General features: G+C 39.4%; 1 protein-coding gene across 1 annotated transcript; it reads right to left on the bottom strand.

The window, feature by feature from the left end:
• Positions 1 to 6,041: 6,041 nt before the first annotated feature.
• LOC115892070 (zinc finger protein 492-like) lies at positions 6,042 to 22,137 on the bottom strand. Its single transcript, XM_030912637.1, has 7 exons — positions 21,815 to 22,137; positions 19,572 to 19,698; positions 18,982 to 19,077; positions 9,412 to 9,756; positions 8,363 to 9,075; positions 7,887 to 8,194; positions 6,042 to 6,108 (listed from the first exon to the last, which is right to left on the bottom strand). Exons 1-7 carry the CDS (start codon positions 21,863 to 21,865, stop codon positions 6,042 to 6,044), a joined length of 1,707 nt encoding a protein of 568 aa, XP_030768497.1. The 5' UTR covers positions 21,866 to 22,137.
• Positions 22,138 to 23,095: the final 958 nt, after the last annotated feature.

The following is a 23,095-nucleotide window of genomic DNA, read 5'->3' as shown; positions in this document are numbered from 1 at the left end:
ACCACGCCCACCTAACTTTTGATCTCTGTTTTATGGGTCTCTTACACCGTGGCTTTGGCCCAGCCTACATCATTGACTCCATTGACCTCTAGTGACTCTTGCTAAGAGCATTCTAGCAACAAAAAAAGTATTTCTCTTCTCAGATTTCCACTTCCCATGTTCTTTTAGTAGATGTGAAGCCTGTTTTTCAGCTAACTGCCAAAACGGGGCTAGACATCCCTCCCACTACTTTCTTTCCTATATGACCTTCAAGGTCTTGATGCATATTGAGAAGGGCAGGAAAGTAATTAGAAAAATGGAGGCTACAGAAGGAAGTGAATGGAAGCAAGAGGAATACTCATGGGAAGCCTTCATATGCTCAACAAAACAGATACAGAAAATGTCATAAGGGTGCCAATCACACAGGTGAGACTGCGATCCTTAAATGCACACCCACCCAAAAATAAGAGTTGTCACTCTCCCACATGGACACAGCTCACTTTTGAAGTTCTGAATCTGACTTCCAGGGAAGTTGACAGTTAAAATCGTGACACTCCTTTGGGAGGCCGAGGCAGGCAGATCACAGGTGAGGAGATCGAGACCATCCTGGCGAACACGGTGAAACCCCGTCTCTACTAAAAATCCAGAAAAATTAGCCAGGCGAGGTGGTGGGTGCCTGTAGTCCCAGCTTCTCGGGAGGCTGAGGCAGGAGAATGGCGTGAACCCAGGAGGCAGCGGAGCTTGCAGTGAGCCGAGATTGCGCCACTGCACTCCAGCCTGGGCAACAGAACAAGACTCTGTCTCAAAAAAAGAAAAAAAAAAATCGTGACTCTCATACATGGATCCCTTCCACAGGTGGGGTGGTGACTCTTGGGGCAGAATTCAGTACACCCATGAGCCTGTTACTTTCATACCAGGACACAGCCCCTGGGTGGGGTTGGGACCCTTGTGCACGGATCCAATTTACTATTGAGATGATGAGTCCTGTACTTGCCCGTAACTCACAGGAAGTGTTGACTCTCATACCTAAAGCTGGGACATATGCAGAGTTGTAAATCTAAACTTCTTGGAGGTGTGATTTTAACGTATACATTTGCTGAGCACTTGAGGAATTCCACTTGCCTAGGTAGGCCAAGCCTACAGTGATATTAATTAAATCAAGCATCTAGGTGATGTAACTCTCCTTCCTGGGCACTGCCCTCAAGGGAGATTTTGAAGTATTTCTGGGCCCAGCAAATGAGTGATGTGATTTTTCTCCTGCCTGGCTCCTGCACACTGGGGGCATTGTAATGTATCACTGGGCCCAACACCTAGGTGATATGACTCTCTTCTCATGTCTGGGACCTGCCCATTTTAGGGCTTGTGACATAGCACTGGGCCTAGCACCCAGGGAAGTAAATATCCTTTTCTGTTGGGGTTCTGTATACAGGGGCATGGTAATACAATGCAGTACCCATCACTAAGGTGATGTGACCTTACTTCATGGGCAACGTCCACAGAGAGCATTGTGACATGTCTCTGGACTCAGCACCTAGATGATATGACTCCCTTCTGCCTGGGCCCTGCATATACGGGGAATTATGTCATATTGCTCAGAGGGGCATTTTGACATATCTTTGGGTTCATCACCTAGATGATGTGACTCTTTTCTTCTGCCTGTGCTTTGCCCACAGGAAAGCCTAGACCATATCACTGGGCTGAGCACCCAGGTAATGTGACTCTCTTTCCTGGGCCTTGCCCATGTGGGCATTGTGACATTTCACTGGGCCCAGCACTGAGGCGATGCGACTCTCTTGCCTGGGTCCCGCCCATAGAGAAAATTGTGACATATTCCTGGTCCAGCACCCAGGGAATGTGATGATCCAGCCTCATCCCTGCTCCCAGCTAACAGGGATGACTCTTGTAACTGAACTCAGCTTACAGGAGAGATGGTTACTCTCATAGCCAAGATTAGGGCAGCCAGTGAGGTCCTTAGTTTCCTAATTGTGTGAAGATCACAAAGGATCACATCACTCACGCATACTATATAAAGCACTTGAGTGGCACAGAGAGTATCAAAACAAGACTAGGCACACAGTTGAGATTGTGACTCTCCTATGCACACCCAGGCCACAGTTATAACTGTCACTCTCATACCACTGAACTCAGAACCTAGGTGATGTGACTTTTTTCCTGTGCCTTACATACAAAAAATTACAAAATATCACTGGGCCCCAGACCTACGTGAGGTGACTCTCCTCTACTACCTGGGCCTTGCCCAAAAGGGGCTGGTGGATCATGAGGAGTTGCAGACCAGCCTGGCCAACATGGTGAAACTCCGTCTCTACAAAAATACAAAAATTAGTCAGGCATGATGGCAGGTGCCTACAATCCCAGCTACTTGGGAGGCTGAGGCAGAAGGACTGCTTGAATACGGAAGACATAGGTTGCAGTGAGCCCAGATTGTGCCACTGCACTCCAACCTGGGTGACAGAGTGAGACTCTGTCTTGAAAAACAATAATTTAACATGGTTCACTTAACATAAACTCTCTAAAATTCTAATTTCTACATTTTCTAGCAAATTTTATATTTGTCACTCTTTGGGTAAGAATCTAGTAAGACTTTCTTTTTCTTTTTTGTTTTTAAGACGGAGTCTTGCTCTGTCGCCCGGGCTGGAGTGCAGTGGCCGGATCTCAGCTCACTGCAAGCTCTGCCTCCCGGATTTACGCCATTCTCCTGCCTCAGCCTCCGAGTAGCTGGGACTACAAGCGCTCGCCACCTCGCCCGGCTAGTTTTTTGTATTTTTTAGTAGAGACGGGGTTTCACCATATTAGCCAGTATGGTCTCGATCTCCTGACCTCGTGATCCACCCGTCCCGGCCTCCCAAAGTGCTGGGATTACAGGCTTAAGCCACCGTGCCCGGCCAAGACTTTCTTTTTCAAACAATATTTTTTCTTTTTACAGAGAAAGCAGCACCATGCTAACTGATTTAATCCTCTCACCTGTGGACATGTATGCCTTTTATCTTAATTAACTAATCTGAAAGTTATATTGATAAGCACACTCTCCAGTTAAAACCAATTTTTCAGTGCATTAAAAAATACCAAAGTTCTCATCAAAACCCACAAAATACCATGGGAAATAACATGGCATGAAGAAAGCAGTGGAAAAACTCTAGCCATAACAGAAAAAGAAGGGCTATGATGCATACACGGGTGGAATACACATAAAAAGACAAACAAGGCTTAAGACAATTAGAAAATAAATGAAGTAGAATATTTTTTATTTTATTTATTTTTTGGAAGCACAGTCTCGCTCTGTCACCCAGGCTAGAATGCAGTGGCCTGATCTCGGCTCACTGCAAGCTCTGCCTCCCAGCTTCACACCATTCTCCTGCCTCAGCCTCCCAAGTAGCTGGGACTACAGGCACCCGCCACCGTGCCCAGCTAATTTTTTGTATTTTTAGTAGAGGCGGGGTTTCAACTGTGTTAGCCAGGACAGTCTCAATCTCCTGACCTCGTGATCTGCCCACCTCAGCCTCCCAAAGTGCTGGGATTACAGTCGTGAGCCACCGCGCCTGGCAGAATTTTTTAAATTCAGCAAAATTCAGCTTTGCAGCCTGAAAGAAAATCCTCTCCACATGAAGAATCAATGTTGTTTACCTTTGATATTTTCCACCTGATTGAAGTTGCAAGTTTCACAGGAATATTTATGAATTATTATGGAGCATCTGTTACACAGCAAGCGCTGTAGTGTTTGTTTGCTACATTTATGTATAAAAGCATTCTCATGACTTAAGAAGGTTCCCTAGTACTTACCTGAACAAATTGCCCAATTAATAAATTTACTCATATCCATCATAAAAAGTGAAAAAAATAACATAATCAGGCTTATTTATATAGAGTTCTCCAATAAAAAGGACAAAATGGAAGTTTCTAACTAAATATAATTTAACACACTAATTTTAGAATTACAGTTAAACATTACTTTATAATGAATACATTTATTTTATTTTGAGATGGAGTCTTGCTCTGTCTCCCAGGCTGGAGTGAAGTGGCACAATCTTGGCTCACTGAAACCTCTGTCTCCTGGGTTAAAGCTATTCTGCCTCAGCCTCCCAGTAGCCTGGGATTACAGGAGCATGCCACCATGCCTGGCTAATTTTTGTATTTTTAGTAGAGATGAGGTATCACCATGTTGGCCAGGTTGATCTTGAACTCCTGACCTCAAGTGATCCTCCCACCTCGGCCTCCCGAAGTTTTGGGATTACAGGCGTGAGCCACCACACCCGGCCCATGACTAAATTTCATTAAAATCATTCTTATAATCACAGAACAGCTCACATAATGATACTTCATGAACTATAAAACAACAAATATATATAAGAAAAGGAAGTTATGTGTCTAGCATGAGTATCAGGCAAGCAAAAACAGAGAATTTGCATGGCGAGATTCTGAACCATAAGTCTTAAGATTGTACAGTAAAATTCACTACAAAGCAGAGTATAGATTTGCATTCATTTTTGGGGATTTTTGTTTTCTAGAAAACTAGACACCAAACCTGACCAGGCGTGGTGGCTCACGCCTGTAATCCTAGTACTTTGGAAGATGGAGGCGGGTGGATCACCTGAGGTCAGGAGTTCAAGACTACCTGACCAAAATGATGAAACCCCATCTGTACAAAAAATACAAATATTATCTGGGCATAGTGGCCTGTACCTGTAGTCCTAGCTACTAGGGAGGCTGAGACAGGAGAATTGCTTGAACCCAGGAGGCGGAGGTTGCGGTGAGCTGAGATCACGCCACTGCACTCCAGCCTAGGCAACAAAGTGAGAATCTGTCTCAAAAAAAAAAAAAAAAAAAAAAAAAAAAAAAAAAAAAAACAAGAAAGTAAAGAAAATTAAACACCTGGCCGGGCGCGGTGGCTCAAGCCTGTAATCCCAGCACTTTGGGAGGCCGAGATGGGTGGATCACGAGGTCAGGAGATTGAGTCCATCCTGGCTAACATGGTGAAACCCCGTCTCTACTAAAAAATACAAAAAACTAGCCGGGCAATGTGGTGGGCACCTGTAGTCCCAGCTACGTGGGAGGCTGAGGCAGGAGAATGGCATGAACCCAGGAGGCGGAGCTTGCAGTGAGCTGAGATTCGGCCACTGCACTCCAGCCTGGGCGACAGAGTGAGACTCTGTCTCAAAAAAAAAACAAAAACAAAACAAAAAAACAAAATTAAACAAGTTATTAAAATGATTTGTCTTGTTCCAGTATTGAATATTCTGAAAACAGTCATAAACTCCTACTCAAACACACTTAATCCATAATCTTCTTACACCTAAGGTTTTTATTTAGACTAATAGATATGTATATTTAACTCTATGTAAATCCAAAGTAAAAGTCTGTGTTTGCAAACAGAGGCCACAGTGTCAAAGAAAAATATACAAGAAATTATTTTTAAGTATTCAGGACTCAGAAATGTAAATTTTGTACTTGTATATAATTTTTATTATTATTATAAAAATAACCCTGCAGTCAACAATTGTATATTTTAAAATAACTAAAACTATACAATTGAACTGTTCCTAATACAAAAAATAAATTCTAAAGGTGATGGATACCTCATTTACCCTAATGTGATCATTATATATTGTATGCCTCTATCAGAATATGCCATATATAACATAAACATTTTGTGCCTGAAAAAATTAACAAAAGTAAATTTAAATGGGAAAAAAAATACAAATTTTGCCTACAGCAACAATATTCCTTACTTGCAGTTTAAAGCCACTGGAAAAAAGATTAGTACTAGAGATGTTAGTCCATTATTTTACCAAATAGTGCATTGTTAGCATTTTTTTTTTTTTTTTTTTTTTTTTGAGACTGAGTTTCACTCTTGTTGCCCAGGCTGCAGTGCAATGGCATGATCTTGGCTTACCGCAACCTCTGCCTCCCGGGTACAAGAGATTCTCCTGCCTCAGCCTCCCGAGTAGCTGGGATTACAGGCATGCACCACCACACCCGGCTAATTTTGTATTTTAGTAGAGATCGGTTTTCTCCATGTTGGTCAGGCTGGTCTTGAACTCCTGACTTCAAGTGATCCGCCCGCCTAGGCCTCCCAAAATGCTGGGATTGCAGGCATGAGCCACCATGCCCGGCCTTGTTACCACCTTTTATCTACACCCTTGAGTAAGGTAGACTACATTAAAGTAAGTGGAATAATGTGATTTGATTGAATGCACAATATTTAAACTGTTAAAAATGTTGAATTAAGAAATTAAGTTCAGACATAATCTAAAATTTTTAACATGTACTGCATTTTTTTCATAAAAGTACAACTAGTAAAATATACTAATTTATTTTTAATTTTGACTAAAACTAAAATATATATTTGTCTCTCAATATAATGCAGAATATTACTCTGAACACCTACCTCATGCATCACTCAATACTGTAAGTGAATCACAAAGAACCTCTTTACTTAGATTTTCATCATGCATCTCACATTTTAATGTTCTTACTCTTTCACAGGTCATACATGCTCACCTAATAAAAAATAATCTCTCCTATCTTTTGGTCACATGCTTTCACATATGAATACAATAGGAATAAAAAAGCAGCATGGGCCAGGCGCGGTGGCTAACACCTGTAATCCCAGCATTGTGGGAGGCTGAGCTGGGTGGATCACCTAAGGTCATAAGTTTGAGACCAGCCTGGCCAACATGGCAAAACTCCAGCTCTACTAAAAATACAAAACTTAGCCAGCATGGTAGTGCGCACCTGTAATCCCAGCTACTCGGGAGGCTGAAGCAGTAGAATCACTTGAACCCTAGAGACAGAGGTTGCAGTGAGCCGAGATCACGCCACTGCACTCCGGCCTGGACGGCGACAGAGCAAGACCCCATCTCAAAAACAAACAAATAAACAAACAAAAAAAGAAAAACTAACTTCTTTAGCATGAAGTAATTTGAGACTTAGTTATGACATTAACATGAAGTAATTTGAGAGCTAATTAGAACATTATTTGTATGAATATGAGAGTTAATTACATTACTTACTTTTCAAACAATCTGTAATCTTTCCAAAAAAAAGTATACTTGTAACTCTCCAAAAAATCTTCTACTCTTTTAAAGTTATATACAAATAATTTTTCTACCAAGTTTAGTTTTGGATTATTTTCTAACTCAGAACTCTGATTCAGTGTAAAGTCTGAAGTATGAGTGTCATATATATTTCTAATGTAAATTCTCTGATATTTCCATAGACTTACCATGGAATTAAGTTTTTTTCTATTTATTGCATCTGCAAAAATATATTGCAATATGAACTGTTTTCTAACCTGCAGTTTTTGAATAAATGTTTTTTTCCAAATTTGTTACATTTATAGGGTTTTTCTTTGATATAAATTCTCTGATGTTGAACAAAGTTTGAGCAATTGCTTCAGGGTTTGCCTCTAATACAAAATGAATACAAGATCTGTGTTACAAGTAAAGTTACAACTTTGTTTATATTTGTAATGTTTGTCTTCAAAATAAATCCTCTTCAGCACGTTAAAGGCTTACATTTTCTCAAGACTCTTTTGACAGTAATTGCACTTTCAACGCTATTAAGTATAAACACTCTGATGTTGAATAAGATGTGAGCAGATATTAATCAGTTTACTTTATATTTGTGCATTTATTTTCAAGTATAAAGGCTTTCATGTGAAATAAGGGATGAGCATTGTGTAAGTTTTGCCACATTGTTCACACTTGTAAGTTTTCTCCAGTGTGAATTACCTAACCTGCAAGCAAGTGTGATAACCATTTAAAGGCTCTGTTGCATTATTCATATTTCTATGATTTCTCACCAGCACACTTTCTTTTATGTTTGGAAATATTTGCGATGTTGTCACAAGCATTGTTACAACTTTCAGGTTGTAGAGTTTCTCTCCAGTATGAATCATCTTATGTCTGTTAAGAATAAAGGAGTTGTTAAAGGCTTTGCCACATTCTTCACACTTGAAGGGTTTCTCTCCAGTATGATTTATCTTGTGTGTAGTAAGGTGTGAGGACTGGTTAAAGGCTTTGCCACATTCTTCACGTTTGTAGGGTTTCTCTCCAGTATGAATTCTCTTATGTGTAGTAAGGGTTGAGGACTTGCTAAAAGCTTTGCCACATTCTTCACATTTGTAGGGTTTCTCTCCAGTATGAATTATCTTATGTGTCGTAAGGGTTGAGGACTGGCTAAAATTTTTCCCATATTCCTCACATTTGTGGGGTTTCTCTCCAGCATGAATTCTCTTATATGTAGTAAGGGTTGAGGACTTGCTAAAAGCTTTGCCACATTCTTCACATTTGTAGGGTTTCTCTCCAGTATGAATTCAATTATGTGTAGTAAGAGTTGAGGACTGGCTAAAAGTTTTGCCATATACCTCACATTTGTAGGGTTTCTCTCCAGTATGAATTCTCTTATGTGTAGTAAGGGTTGAGGACTTGCTAAAAGCTTTGCCACATTCTTCACATTTGTAGGGCTTCTCTCCAGTATGAATTCTCTTATGTTTAGTAAGGTGTGAGGACTGGTTAAAGGCTTTGCCACATTCTTCACATTTGTAGGGTTTCTCTCCAGTATGTATTCTCTTATGTGTAGTAAGGGTTGAGGACCCGCAAAAAGCTTTGCCACATTCCTCACATTTGTAGGGTTTCTCTCCAGTATGAATTCTCTTATGCATAGTAAGGGCTGAGGAATTGTTAAAAGCTTTGCCACATTCTTCACATTTGTAGGGTTTCTCTCCAGTATGAATTCTCTTATGTGTAGTAAGTCTTGAGGGCTTCCTAAAAGCTTTGCCACATTCTTCACATTTGTAGGGTTTCTCTCCAGTATGAATTCTCTTGTGTGTAGTAAGGGTTGAGGACCCGCAAAAAGCTTTGCCACATTCTTCACATTTGTAGGGTTTCTCTCCAGTATGAATTCTCTTGTGTATAGTAAGGGCTGAGGAATTGTTAAAAGCTTTGCCACATTCTTCACATTTGTAGGGTTTCTCTCCAGTATGAATTCTCTTATGTATAGTAAGGGCTGAGGAATTTTTAAAAGCTTTGCCACATTCTTCACATTTGTAGGGTTTCTCTCCAGTATGAATTCTCTTATGTGTAGTAAGGGTTGAGGACTGGATAAAAGTTTTGCCATATTCCTCACATTTGTAGGGTTTCTCTCCAGTATGAATTATCTTATGTGTAGTAAGGTTTACAGACTGGTTAAAAGCTTTGCCAGACTCCTCACATTTGTAGGGTTTCTTTCCAGTGTGAATTATCTTATGTGAAGTAAGGTGTGAGAGCCGGTTAAAGGCTTTTCCACACTCTTCACATTTGTAGGGTTTCTTTCCAGTATAAATTCTTTTATGTGTAGAAAGGTTTGAGGCTTCATTGTAGGCTTTCCCACATTCTTTACATTTGTACGGTTTCTCTCCAATATGAATTCTTTCATGTTGAGCTAAGTGTGAAAGCACACAAAATGACTTTTCACATTCTTTACATTGGAAAGCTTTCTTTCCAGTATGTTTTATCTTATGTCTGTCTGAATTTGAAAATTTATGAAAGACTTTCATGTATTTGTCACATTGAAATATTTTGTTCTGGGCAGTTGTCAAACACTGGCTAAGTCCATTGTAACATTCTTTGTGCACCTTACACTCATCCACGCTTTTACAGTATTTTCTTAGCTGTAAATTTTCATGTCCACATTTTTTATATCTTCTCAGTATCACTTTTTGGATATAATTTTTTATGCCCTGCTTTGGCCAAAGGTCTTGGGCAAAATAAGGACATACAACTGAAAGAAATAAAAACAATAAATTACTTTACTTACTAGACTCAGACGAATATACTTTACAAATCTAACCTATAAAATGATAGACTACATCACAAGATGGCACAGCCAAATATTACATGCTGTAACATTTTCACAGCCATATAATGTAACAAAAACATACAGACCAAATTACATTTGTGAAAAATTAAAGTAAGTTAAGTGTGTGCAGTGCCCCAGGTGAGTCCAACGCAAAGAGGCACATAGGAGAAAGTAAAGTCTGTTACATTTACCCTACACAGATCTTCCTGCTTCCCTATGTAACACAGTGACTTTAGAAATAAACTGCCAACTCCTGGTTTCATTTTTAAAAGACAAATAAAATAATGGCTTATACATGTTTATTTCTCAATGGCAGGGGCTTTTACAGACACTGGTTCCTGTCTCTTATTGCATAAAAGATCTGAAAGAAATAGTGGTATTCTTTCACATGACAGTTTGAGTGTGCTGGGATGAAAGATAAGGTACCAAAACAGATATATAGACCAATGGAACAGAACAGGGCCCTCAGAAAGAACACCACACATCTACAACCATCTGATCTCTGACAAACCTGACAAAAACAAGAGAAGGGGAAAGGATTCCCTATTTAATAAATGGTGCTGGGAAAACTGGCTAGCCATATGTAGAAAGTTGAAACTGGATCTCTTCCTTACACCTTATACCAAAATTAATTCAAGATGGATTAAAGACTTAAATGTTAGACCTAAAACCATAAAAACCCTAGAAAAAAACCTAGGCAATGCCATTCAGGACATAGGCATGGGCAAGGACTTCATGACTAAAACACCAAAAGCAATGGTGACAAACGCCAAAATTGACAAATGGGATCTCATTAAACTAAAGAGCTTCTGCACAGCAAAAGAAACTACCATCAGAGTGAACAGGCAACCTACAGAATGGGAGAAAATTTTTACAATCTACCCATCTGACAAAGGGCTAATTTCCAGAATCTACAAGGAATTTAAAGAAATTTACAAGAAAACATCAAACAGCCCCATCAAAAAGTGAGCGAAGGATATGAACAGACACTTCTCAAAAGAAGACATTTATGCAGCCAACAGACACATGAAAAAATGCTCATCATCACTGGCCATCAGAGAAATGCCCATCAAAACCACAATGAGATACCATCTCACACCAGTTACAATGGCAATCATTAAAAAGTCAGGAAACAACAGGTGCTGGAGAGGATGTGGAGAAATAGGAACACTTTTACACTGTTGGTGGGACTGTAAACTAATTCAACCATTGTAGAAGACAGTGTGTCGATTCCTCAAGGATCTAGAACTAGAAATACCATTTGACCCAGTCATCCCATTACTGGGTATATATCCAAAGGATTATAAATCATGCTGTTATAAAGACACATGCACGTGTATGTTTACTGCAGTACTGTTCACAATAGCAAAGACTTGGAACCAACCAAAATGTCCATCAATGATAGAATGGATTAAGAAAATGTGTCACATATATACCACGGAGTACTATGCAGTCATGAAAAAGGATGAGTTCATGTTTTTCACAGGGACATGGATGAAGCTGGAAACCCTCATTCTCAGCAAACTATCACAAAGACAGAAAACCAAAGACTGCATGTTCTCACTCATAGGTGGGAATTCAGCAATGACAGCACATGGACACAGGGTGGGGAACATCACACACTGGGGCCTGTCGTGGGGTGGGGGCCTGGGGGACGGATAGCATTAACCACCATGGCACATGTTTACCTATGTAACATAACTGCACGTTGTGCACATGTATCTTAGAACTTAAAGTATAACAAAAAATAATAGATAAGAAAGGTAAGTTTTACAACAGCACAAAGACTTGCTACAGGAAACAATTGTAGCAAGTGATTATTGTTGTTTTTTTTGAGACGGAGTCTTGCTCTGTTGCCCGGGCTGGAGTGCAGTGGCCGGATCTCAGCTCACTGCAAGCTCCGCCTCCCAGGTTTACACCATTCTCCTGCCTCAGCCTCCTGTATAGCTGGGACTACAGGTGCCCGCCACCTCGCCCAGCTAGTTTTTTGTATTTTTTAGTAGAGGCGGGGTTTCACTGTGTTAGCCAGGACGGTCTCGATCTCCTGACCTTGTGATCTGCCCGTCTCAGCCTCCCAAAGTGCTGGGATTACAGGCTTGAGCCACCGCGCCCGGCCCGATTATTGGTTATTAAGAAGAAACATGAATAGGCTGAGTGTGGTGGCTCACACCTGTAATCCTAGCACTCTGGGAGGCCAAGGTGTGTAGATCAACTGAGGTCAGGAGTTTGAGACTAAGCCTGGACAACATGGTGAAATCGTCTCTACTAAAAATACGAAAGTAGCTGAGCATGGGGTCACATGCCTGTAATCCCAGCTAAGTGGGAGGCTGAGACCAGAGAATCACTTGAACCCAGGAGGTGGAGGCTGCAGTGAGCTGAGACCATGCCACTGTGCTGCAGCTTGGGTGACAGAAGCAAAACTGTTTCAAAAAAAAAAAATAAGAAGAAGAAGAAGGAACATGAATAAACTCCTTTGATAAAAACTAAACACAAAATTTTAGACAAGACACATCCTAAAAACATGTTTGAGAGACTCCCAGAATCTCTAGCCAAGATAATTGTTTTCAGACTATGTCAGAAAAAAATACATTTTAAAGACTGTGACAAGTAGCTTTTTTTAATGTCCGAATCTCAATCAAAGGTTACAATGTATACAAAACAGGGCAATATAATTTCATCAAAAATATTACATAAATGTCAGACAGAAACCATAATAAAGATATACACATTAATTTTAAACACTAATAAACTGAATAATATCCAATAAGTGAAACAGGAACACAGTCCACTGTAGAAAATCATAAAAATGAGGATAAAAAACAAAAATATCAAAATATTAAAAAAAAAACAATTTGGAGGTAAAAAAATAGAAAAATAAATAATAACTGGAAAATCCTAAAAGAAAAATGATGTAAAAATGAAGTTCAACAAACAAATTAGGATACACACAAAGATATTTATAACAAATACATATTAAGGACATTTTCAAAAATCACAGACAAGAAGAAAGTCTGAGGAGCTGCAAGATGAAAGTAATGTGTCACTTACAAACATAGTCTTACAACATAACCGTAAATTATCAACAAAAATTTTGCAGGCCAGAAAGAAACTGTGTGACACAAAATCCTTTGGGGGGGGTGGTCGGGGAGAAAAAAACTGCTATGAAGTGAGAATAATACCATCAACAAATCTGTCCTGCCAAATAAAAAGAAAGAAACCTTCCAAAACAACCAAATTCTGAAAAAGTATATTAGCACTGCATATGCCCTACGTATAAAAGATGATGAAAGCAGCTCCTTAACCTGCAAGTTAAGGGATTAAAAAAAAAACAAAACACATAATCAAATAAAAATACATTATTTTCTGGGAAAGATATGCACATACACAAAAACAGAATCTTGTGGCATTATCATAATGGTCCAGAAAACATTTTAAATTATTCTCTAAATTTTGAAAAATAAAAGCACAGAAATTATAAACATCTGTTAATGAATATACAATGTAAAAACATAATTAGCAACATCAATCACAAATTTCAGGGCAGATGTAATGAGGAAGAATTTTTTATTCAACTGAAGTTGATTTTGTACCAAATTAAAAATATACTGTTGTTTCTTATAGAGGTTTTATGAAAGCTCCAAGGTACCACAAAAAAAAAAAAAAAAAAAAAAAAAATCTGTACAAATATACAAAGTGAATTAGAAATAAGTAAAAGCATATCAATATAAAAATCGAAAAGACACAAAGACAGAGAGAAAATGAGAAACAAAGATGCAGAAATCAAATAAAATAATTAAAAACATAACAGTAAGTCTTTATCAATTATTTAAATACATATATATAATTAAGTTTCAAATCAAGAGACATTTTCAATAAGTAGATTTATTAAAAATTTTAAAAACCAAGATCCAACTTTTTTTTTCTACAAAAGTCAGTAGAGATCTAATGATAAAAAACACTAAAAGGGGCAAGATGGAAGAATACATTTCATGCAAATATTAATCAAATGAGAGCAGAAAAAATCAATATTATGCAAGCTACATCTTAAGTCAAAAACTGTCATATTTTATAAAATGTAGTTGAAGTCAAAACACCAAGGAGACAAAAAAGGACATTAGAACCTACAGATTTAGGTTGGACATGGTGGCTCATGCCTCTAATTCAAGCACTTTGGGAGGCCGAGGCAGTTGGATCATTTGAAGTCTGGAGTTTGAGACTGGCCTGGCCAACATGGTGAAACACTGTCTCTACTAAAAATATAAAAATTAGCCAGGCATGGTGGTGGGCACCTGAAATCCTAGCTACTTGGGAGGTTGAGGCAGGAGAATCACTAGAACCCAGGAGGCAGAGGTTGCAGTAAGCCAAGATCACACCACTGCACTCTAGCCTGGGACGCAGAGTGAGACTCTGTCTCAAAAAAAAAAAAAAAAAAAAAAAAAAAAGAAAAACTTTAGATTTACTCACTGAGAATCTATGATAAATTTGTTTATGTGTGTGTGTGTGTGTCTGTATCTCACATTAGGGCTCCAAACATATAAAGCAAATATTGACAGAATAACAGAAACACAGAGAGAGCAACATAATTACAGTAGGATATTTCAATACTGCACTTTCTGTAATAAAAATTAAATGAGAATATTAGTAAGGGAATAGAGGGCTTCCAGGCAGTATAAGACAATTATTTCTAACAGAGGTATAGAAAACACTCAGCACCAGAACACACATGGTTCTCAATAGCTAATACAACATTTTCCTTGATAGACCACCTCTTATGCCAAAAAAAAAAAAAAGAAAATAAGTCTTACCAAATTTTTTAAAACTGGAATTTTATAAATTACTTTCTATAACCAAAATGAAATGAGTATACAATAAGAGAAAAAAACTGAAAAATTAACAAATATATAGAAATTAAACAACACACTCTTGAGCACGCTCTTGTGAAAGGTTAAAAAAGGTAACATTGTAAAGATGTCCATCCTGCTCAATACAATCTATAGATTTAATGCAATGTTTTTCAAATTTCTCATTGCAGTTTTGAAGAAACAGAAACAGCAATCCCTCGAGTATACAGAATCTCTACAGACAATAAAGTACCCAAAAATATTAAAAATGAAACAAAACAACATTGGAGGCATTACAGTTCCTGATTTCAAAACACATTACAAAGCTACAGGATTAAAACAATTTGGTATGAGTATAAAGGTGAAAAAGTAGACTAATAAAATAGAATGCAGCACATATATAAACTCTCACATACATGGTCACATCAAGAGTCATTTGCATACCCACAATTATTTTAGCATTGTTACTAAAAGCCAATAGGTAAAAGCAAGGCAGATTTCAGTCACCAAATTGTTCAGCGATATAATTTGAAACATAAAAATACCAAAATACTACTCAGTTTGAAAAAAAGCAGGAAATATTCTAACAACTATAAAGGTAAAACTTAATGACTTTATGCAAAATAAAATAAGCCAGCCACAAACAAGAGATTTTATGAGATATATAAAGCAGTTATACTCTCAGAAACAGAAAGCAGAATGGTATTTGAAAAGTGCCAGGAAATGGGAAACATTGGTAGTTGTTTAATGCATATTGTAAAATTTCTAGAAGTCTTTTATAAAATAGTGTAAATATACTTCACATGCCTGAAATGTACCGTTTTTTTGAGTCAGGGTCTTACTCTGCCACTCAAGCTGGGGTGCATGGCACAATTATGGCTCACTGCAGCCTCAAACTTCCAGGTTCAAATAATCCTCCCTCCTCAATCTCCCAAGTAGATAGGAGCACAGCACCATGTCTGGCTATTTTTAAGTGCTTTACAGAGATGAGGTTTCCATATGTCTTCCAGGATGTTCTCGAGCTTTTGGGCTCAAGCAGTCTTCCTGCCTTGGCCTCCCAAAATCCGGGGATTACAGATGTGAACCACCACCGTGACTGGCCGTGAAATGTATATTTAAATAGATTTAAGATGGTAAATTTTAGGTTATGTTTGTACAATTGATTTTTAGAAGAATAACTGAAAAAGATCCAGAATTACAAATCTTCCCAAAAATTATCTTCCAGTCACAAGTGTTTCTCTCTCACATAGGAAGTATATTTATTATTAAACACAAGGTGAAAATAAGAATATTTCCATGACTACTCATTTAGATAAGATAAAGCCACCATTAAAAATCAGCTAAGAGGCCGGGCGCAGTGGCTCAAGCCTGTATTCCCAGCACTTTGGGAGGCTGAGACAGGTGGATCACGAGGTCAGGAGATCAAGACCATCCTGGCTAACACGGTGAAACCCCGTCTCTACTAAAAAATACAAAAAACTAGCCGGGTGAGGTGGCGGGCGCCTGTAATTCCAGCTACTCGGGAGGCTGAGGCAGGAGAATGGCGTGAACCTGGGAGGCGGAGTTTGCAGTGAGCTGAGATCTGCCACTGCACTCCAGCCTGGGCGACAGAGCCAGACTCCGTCTCAAAAAAAAAAAAAAAAATCAGCTAAGAAAAAAATATATACAAGATTAGCCATAACCAAAATTGGGGTCATATTTATAGATAAAAACATACACACATATAATCAGATTGTAATAGACATATGGCTGATTGATGTCTTAAACCCCACACTGACTTCCATGTAAAAACAGAATTTCAAATTGTATAAAATTGTAAAACCACAAAACATAATAAACTTATGTTAAGAAACCTACACTGAAAAAACACACTAATACGAAACTACGGAATAATAATAAATGTTCACTCATAAAATCTGGTATGCAACTGGATGTAGCATTAATAAAGAATTTGTGTAGGTAACTGGAATACTTTACTGTAACTGTGAATTCACTGAAGGTGGCTATTTTGAATCACTGGCATGCACTGTAATGCAGTAGTTTCAGATAAAATGCAGCATAATCATAAACAGAAGATTCTAATGACAAAGTGATAAATAAGCATTTTAACAAATAAGATCATTTCTAAGTTTTAAATATATGCTATTCTTATGCAAAATAAATCTCTGTAATCCAAATTTAGAAGCAAAAAGTAGCCTTACATTGGTAAATAAAGAAAAAATATGTATTATTTTGCAGAATATGGTCAGGGCATCTGAAATACAAAACAAATATTTGGGAACAAATTATCTCATTTTTTAGGTATTGGCTGACAAAAGTGAGTGAAAATCCTGTCATCTTTTTTTGCCTGCCTCTATTTCCTTTTTGTCTGCCTACTAATTATCTAATTCACTTCAGACATAACATGTAAATTTTAGTATATTGTCCTAAATGTCTAAATCTAAAATTACAGACAAAATTGAAATAGAAAACAGAAAGTCAAAATGTACAGGAGAGTGACATCGCTAACATGGAAAAATAAAAGGTGCCTTATTTGCTTATTTTCTGACAGCAAGAAAATTCATCAGCCTCACAAAATGCCTTTATGAGAGAAACAGGAATCATGACTCAGACCTGTAATGAGAAATGCTTTAGCACAGAACTTCAAGATCTACCTGGGTTATGCAGCAAGAACCCATCTCCAAAATAAGTGCCCTTAAAAGAGGTTTGAGATCTAGGGAAGGAGTTGTGAAACTCTGCTAATGCCCAAGATTGAGGAATATTCTTTTCAGAAGGCAGGCTTTCATTCAGGTGGCAAACTACAGGACCTCTGTTCTTGGCTACAGACCAGAAAATGGCCCACCAAACTTGGTCACACTGAGAATTCTGAACTTACCCTGTAATCATCCCAAACTCCTCCCAGCCACAGTCTGGGAGAGGTCTTGCCCTTCCAGAGGCCTGGAGAGAGATACCCATTTATAGCCATGCAGCACACCTGCAGGCCTTGACCCTTACTGTGATCCCTGAAGCAGTTCCATGACTCAGCTTTATCACCCTGAGCCAAAGTTCATGGCAAGTTCTGCCTATGTAGAAACCCACACAGTGACCATGGGAAATCCTCTCTGGTACTCAGTGAAAGCCAAACTCATCTACATCCCAATATAAAGCCTACCATATGCAGACCCAAGTGCAGAAACCTGCCCTAGCATCTGCCCTACAGAGCAAAGTCCTGAAGGATATGCACTCTGTCCAAAAATAAAATGAGAATTACAACTACCCAAGCGCCTTGTAACAAGCCAACTAAAGGTGGACCCTAATGCAGACCCAGCAGCCTTTGTAAACCAGCTGCTACCCCTCTCCACTACAAACCCATAGGACATCCCATCACCCTGGGTGCTCAACAAAAGATCTTTACTTTCTGAAACTAATTTACAAAAACTTGAAGAGGGCCGGGTGCGGTGGCTCATGCCTGTAATCCCAGAACTTGGGGAGGCCAAGGTGGGAGGAATATGAGGTCTAGGAGTTCGAGACCAGCCTGGCCAATATGGTGACACCCCATCTCTACTAAAAATACAAAAAAATTAGTCAGGTATGGTGGCGGACACCTGTAAACGCAGCTACTCAGGAGGCTGAGGCAGAAGAATTGCTTGAACCCAGGAGGCAGAGGTTGCAGTGAGCCGAGATGGTGCCACTGCACTCCAGCCTGGGTGACAGAGTGAGACTCCATCTCAAAAAAAATAAAAAAGAAAAAATAATACAATTCTCACATAGAATTACAATAAACTTTGAATAGTCAAAGCAATCCTAAAAAAAAAAAAAAAGGACAAAGCAAAACATCATACTTTATTATAATTTCAAACTATACTTCAAGATGATAAGACAGAATACAATGTGCAGAAAAATTAGCAATAAAAAACCAACGGAACACAAACCACTACTCTCACATATTTAGGACATGATGTAAAAAGAGAACTTAAAAAACAGTTTAACACAGAGTTTCTCAAAAGTATGCAGATTATCTGTGTGTTTTCAAAAACAAGCAGTCAGATTTTGCAGTCTCTTATATGCCACGAACAGGACTGTCTTGGCTGTCACTGTAAACTTGAAGGAAGGTCACCAAAGGGAAAGTAAAATCTTTAGCAATTTTACAAAGATAAGACAGAAGATGCTTCTTTGTGAAAGCAAAATAAAAAAAAAAAAAATTTAGGCTTCCTAGAAACTATTTCCTTTAGAACACAGATTTCAAATCATTTTAAGGACTTTTCTTTTTTCTGCTTTGGACCTCTTATCTGTGTTGTCTGTTGTATTCACTTTCACTCTTACCTACCTGGGGGTGCAGCTCCCATCTTATGTCTCTTCACATTCCAAGGTTCTTTTCCTTGCTCCAGACAGGTGATCAGGTCTGGCTTAGAGGCAGCAATACCTGTTTTATTAAAAATAACCTGAATCGTGCTCATATTCCCCAATTATCAATTTAGTAGTGTGTTCAGTAAAAATGATGTAATAGAATATTCTAGTAAATTAATTCCAAAATACTAATTTACAACAAAAAAATTTAAATATTTAGGAAATATTTTAATTTTGTACATTCTTAATTTTACTACCTGGTACTACTAAATCAAAAATTGGTAGTGGCAATTACATTTTAAGATGTGGGCAACCGTATGTTATGCCACTAAATTTCTAAAATTAACACTAATCCAGAGTGAAGGACACAGATCAGCTCAGGAGTGTGGAAAGTTCAGGTCAAAATGAAACATCTTGAAATTCTTTTCTACATAGACAAATCTTGAAGTTAAAAAAACAAAAACAAAAAACCGAGGTCTGAAAGCATAAATTGCCAAAAACCATTCTACAAAAAAGAGAAATAAAACTTATAGGGTATATTAGGGAATTGTGTACTGAAGTTATCCTCACCCAGGAAGACCAGGTTTCTGTAGTTCTCTAACATCACATTCCTATATAAATTCTGCTGTGCAGTGTCCAGGCATTGCCACTCCTCCAGAGAGAATTCTACGGCCACATCCCTAAATGTCAACACTCCCTGAAAAACATACAAACACAAACACACACACACACACACATATTTACCATGTGGCCATGAACAGAATTTTTAATTTGACTCAAGGTAAAACAAGAGTAAAGAGAACTGGTCCTTACTTATAGGAGTGACTGAAAATATTTAATAAATAACTTTCCTTTCTTTTTTTTTTTTTTTTTTTTTGAGAAGGAGTCTCACTCTGTTGCCCAGGCTGGAGTGCAGTGGCGCAATCTCGGCTCACTGCAAGCTCCACCTCCAGGTTCATGCTGTTCTCTTGGCTCAGCCTCCCGAGTAGCTGGGACTACAGGCACCCGCCACCACGCCTGGCTAATTTTTTGTATGTTTTTAGTAGAGACGGGGTTTCACTGTGTTACCCAGGATGGTCTAGATCTCCTAACCTCGTGATCCGCCCTCCTCGGCCTCCCAAAGTGCTGGGATTACAGGCTTGAGCCACCGCGCCCAGCCTAATAAATGACTTTCAACACAGAAATATTCTCTAATGTATTCTCTAACTCTGAGAAAAGAGAGTAGTATAAGATCCACAACATCAGTGTATAGATGACACTTTTCTGGATGGTGAAGTATAAAATTGAGGGCATTAACACTAACGTGTACATTTTTTAGTGCTATATTTACATCATACAGAATAAGCTGTGTAAAGTTTTCAGATGGAAAAGACATACTCAGTTAGAAATTACTGCTCAAACGTTAATGTGTACAATAAACTGGAGATCTTGTTAATCCTGATTATTTTTTCAGAAAATCTGAGCTGGCATGGTGGCTCATGCCTGTAATCCCAGCACTATGGGAGGCTGAGGTGGGTGGATAACGAGGTCAGGAGATCGAGACTATCCTGGCTAACACGGTGAAACCCGTCTCTACTAAAAATTACAAAAAATTAGCCAGACGTGGTGGCGGGCGCCTGCAGTCCCAGCTACTGGGGAGGCTGAGACAGGAGAATGGCGTGAACCTGGGAGGTGGAGCGTGCAGTGAGCTGAAATCACACCACTGCACTCCAGTCTAGGAGACAGAGCAAGACTCCACCACAAAAAAAAAAAAAAAAAAAAAAAAAAATCTGTAATAAAATGAGTTTCTGAATCTCTAACAAGCTCACCAGTAATGCCCATGTGTTTGGTCCAAGAAAACTATTTTGTCAAACATCCAGTAAGTGTAAGAGCCTGTGTGTTTTTCAGTTTTTCTGGCCTGTAAACAAAGATGAGAGCTTTCATTTTCTAAAGACAGATAACTGAAAAAAAAACCTAAGAAAGGTCAGTTGCCAGATTAAATGTGATTGTTTGTGCACATCTGCTGAATAAAGGTAATAATGAAGAGAAAAATAACTAACTCTATAGAAAAAAAAATTCCGTCACAGAGCTCATTAACCAAGTGAGTTATTAACATCAACCGCATGAAGACAAATGTTTATGATATGCTGATGCACAGAGAAGGACACGGCATCACTGCTATGGTAACTCCCAGCCAAAAGTAAATTATAGCCTGAATTTAATCATATAGGAACATTGGCTTTATGCAAAGTTCCAGATACCGATATCTGCCATGTTCTGTACATTTTAATAGTGATTTTCAGACCCTAAAGAGCAAGTATCTCCTAATGATTTTTTTTTTTTTGTTTTCAAAACAGTCTGGGTAATAAATGCCATCCCATTTAAATAAGCATTTACCTTTTTTTTTTTTTTTTGAGACGGAGTCTCGCTTTGTTGCCCAGGCTGGAGTGCGGTGGCGCGATCTCAGCTCACTGCAAGCTCCGCCTCCCGGGTTCACGCCATTCTCCTGCCTCAGCCTCCCGAGTAGCTGGGACTAGAGGCGCCTGCCACCTCGCCTGGCTAGTTTTTTTTTGTATTTATTTTTTAGTGGAGACGGGGTTTCACCCTGTTAGCCAGGATGGTCTCAATCTCCTGACCTCGTGATTCGCTCATCTCGGCCTCCTATAGTGCTGGGACTACAGGCTTGAGCCACCGCGCCCGGCTAAATAAGCATTTTCTTAATCCTGTTCTGCATACAGCTAATGGAGAACAGAGATGGAACCTCAACATCACATGCTCTCCGTCTTTACTAAGGACCCCAGCTTTTCCCCAATAGGAATACTGAGTATCCACACCTTTCCATGTTCCACAGCCACGAAAGAAACATTCTTAATATTGCAGTTCATAAATTCATGGTGAGAATTCTTTATGACATATAAGAGGCATGATCTTGAGAATGTAGAGAAGACTCTGGTATATAGGAAATAAATGTTTTTCAGACACCCTTGACTATAATAAGAACTAAAAAGTAGTTAAAACAAACTCATTAGGAAGAAGAAGCACAAGTAGAAAAGTAAAGCTCTGCAAGTATTGAACACATGGCATTCCAGCAGGCAGAGTAGACACAGCTCTTCATCTGAGACATGTTTAGCTTAAAAAACAAAAAACAAAACAAAAAACATTTTTTAGGGGCGGGGCAAAGATGGCCAACTAGAAGCAGCGGTGATCAGAGGCTCCCGCCGAAAAGAACCATAATTGCCTGCCTGTGCATCCTGCACTGGCACCTGAGGTATCCAGGTTCTCTCATCAGAACTGACTAGGCAGCTGGCATGGCCCATGGAGAGGAAGAAAGAAGAGTGTGGTGCAGCCACCCACCTGACAGCCGCACAGGGCAGGGGAGCCCCCACCCTCCTGCCAAGGGAGGCGGTGAATGAGTGTGCTACTTAGCTGACAAAACCATGCATTTTCCAAGGAACTGTGCAACCCACAGACTGAAAGATTTCACTCGGGAACCCATGCCACCAGGACCTACGGTCCCAACCCCAGAGCTGTGCAGATTCTCAACAACCTCTCAGCTAAAATCGGTTTCAGCCTGCTGAGTTCCCAGGGGAGGGGTGACCAGCACCACAGCTGTGGCTGCCTGCTGTCTAAGCCATTTGAGCTCCTGGGGGTGGGGCAGCAACCAGTACTGGGACTGACAGCTGTCTAACACACTAGGCTCCCTGGGCAGGGGAAGGGTGGCAGCCATCTCTATAGCTCCTGGCGGTGCTTTTCCCCTGCTGGAGACAGGGATGCTGGACGGCTTGGTTCCAAGAGGTGTCCCCCACAGCCCAACACACCGGCTGTGCCAGACTGCAGCTACAGCACCTCTTTAGGCCTGACTCTGACCCATCCCTCCTCACTTTGTGGGGCCACCCTGCAGGAACTCCAACAGCTTCAGCCAGAGGCTCAGGGACAGAACTCTGATCTCCCTGGGCCTGAGTCCCTAAGGGGAGAGGTGACTGCAGTCTCTGTGGACGAGCAGAGTTAGCTTTTCCTTCTGCTAGTTCTAAGGAATCCAAGCAACCCAGAGAAGTGGGTTTAACCCCAGTGAAGCATACCCCCTCCACCAAGGGACAATAAAAGTCTTCATTAAA

Source organism: Rhinopithecus roxellana, chromosome 12 (assembly GCF_007565055.1).
Source record: "Rhinopithecus roxellana isolate Shanxi Qingling chromosome 12, ASM756505v1, whole genome shotgun sequence".
NCBI lineage: Eukaryota > Metazoa > Chordata > Mammalia > Primates > Cercopithecidae > Rhinopithecus > Rhinopithecus roxellana.
Note: the sequence above shows the minus strand (reverse complement) of the source record. Positions and strands in the feature narration are given on the sequence as shown.